The 1254-nt window shown below is 44.5% G+C and overlaps 1 protein-coding gene across 1 annotated transcript; it reads right to left on the bottom strand.

Annotated features, from left to right (window-relative positions):
* Window positions 1-325: 325 nt before the first annotated feature.
* Window positions 326-711, bottom strand: LOC111527408 (60S ribosomal protein L39). Its single transcript, XM_023193647.3, has one exon. It carries the CDS (start codon window positions 661-663, stop codon window positions 508-510), a length of 156 nt encoding a protein of 51 aa, XP_023049415.1. The 5' UTR covers window positions 664-711; the 3' UTR covers window positions 326-507.
* Between the last annotated feature and the right edge of the window lie 543 nt (window positions 712-1254).

The following is a 1254-nucleotide window of genomic DNA, read 5'->3' as shown; positions in this document are numbered from 1 at the left end:
GTCTTTCTGACCCCGTTTTGTATCATTATCTGTGGATTCAAGTCTCCCATGATTTCTTTCTTAAACATACCAACTCTGTTCTTTGCATGTGCAAAGAACTGGACTGGTTTTTCTGGACTGATTTTGTCTTAGTCTTGGCATGTCTGACTTTTTATCATCATTATTCATATCCAAGCTCAATTAAACTTTTCAGACACACTTTTTCTAGCCATCCTAAAATAGGCATCCCTCCCAACCTCAAGTCCCTGTGCCACTTCACACAGTTTTCATTTGTTTGCCATTCTTATCACTTCCCAGTATTTTCCTGTTGGAGTTTTGTTTTTTTTTTTTAAATGAAAGGCCTCACATATTTATTACTGAACCCAGCCAACCAACGCATTCATAATAGATTCAGAGAGGAAAATACGTCGAACTCTCCAGAGAGTGGTGATATTTTCAGTTTGATATGGTAATGTGATCGTGACCTTCAGACAGCACAAATATATGTGCCATCTCATGTGCAGGTCCTTACAGACCCAGCTTGGTTCTTCTCCAATGTCTTCTTTTGGAGTTGTACCTTATTTTATTTCCAGTTTTCATCCGAATCCACTGGGGAATGGGACGATTTTGCTTTTGTTTCTTGGCCAGGAATCGCTTAATCCTGAAAGTCTTGTGAGAAGACATGGCGAGTAGTGGAGGCAAGAACACACCACGATGGCGGAGAAAGGAAAAGAGGGCTTTTTTTTTTTTTTTTTTTTGAGACGGGGTCTCGCTCTGTTGCCGGGGCTGGAGTGCAGTGGCCGGATCTCAGCTCACTGCAAGCTCCGCCTCCCGGGTTCACGCCATTCTCCTGCCTCAGCCTCCGGAGTAGCTGGGACTACAGGCGCCCGCCACCTCGCCCGGCTAGATTTTTGTATTTTTTAGTAGAGACGGGGTTTCACTGTGTTAGCCAGGATGGTCTCGATCTCCTGACCTCGTGATCCGCCCGTCTCGGCCTCCCAAAGTGCTGGGATTACAGGCTTGAGCCACCGCGCCCCGCCCTGTTGGAGTTTTATTTGGTATTGTCTGCCTCCTCTCCCAGAATGTAGCTAGAAAACTACATTTCCTCTAGAAAGCTTGTCTGGGTTGCTCACAGCTGGATCCCAGTGCTCATAACAAACTGCCCTTAATGTTAGTGACTTTAAACAAAAAAAAATTCATTTCATGTTGTATTAGCCTGTTTTCATGCTGCTGATAAAGACATACCTGAGACTGGGCAATTTACAAAAGAAGGAG

This window comes from Piliocolobus tephrosceles, chromosome 4, assembly GCF_002776525.5.
Source record: "Piliocolobus tephrosceles isolate RC106 chromosome 4, ASM277652v3, whole genome shotgun sequence".
NCBI classification, from domain to species: domain Eukaryota; kingdom Metazoa; phylum Chordata; class Mammalia; order Primates; family Cercopithecidae; genus Piliocolobus; species Piliocolobus tephrosceles.
This window is presented reverse-complemented; position numbering and strand designations above follow the sequence as displayed.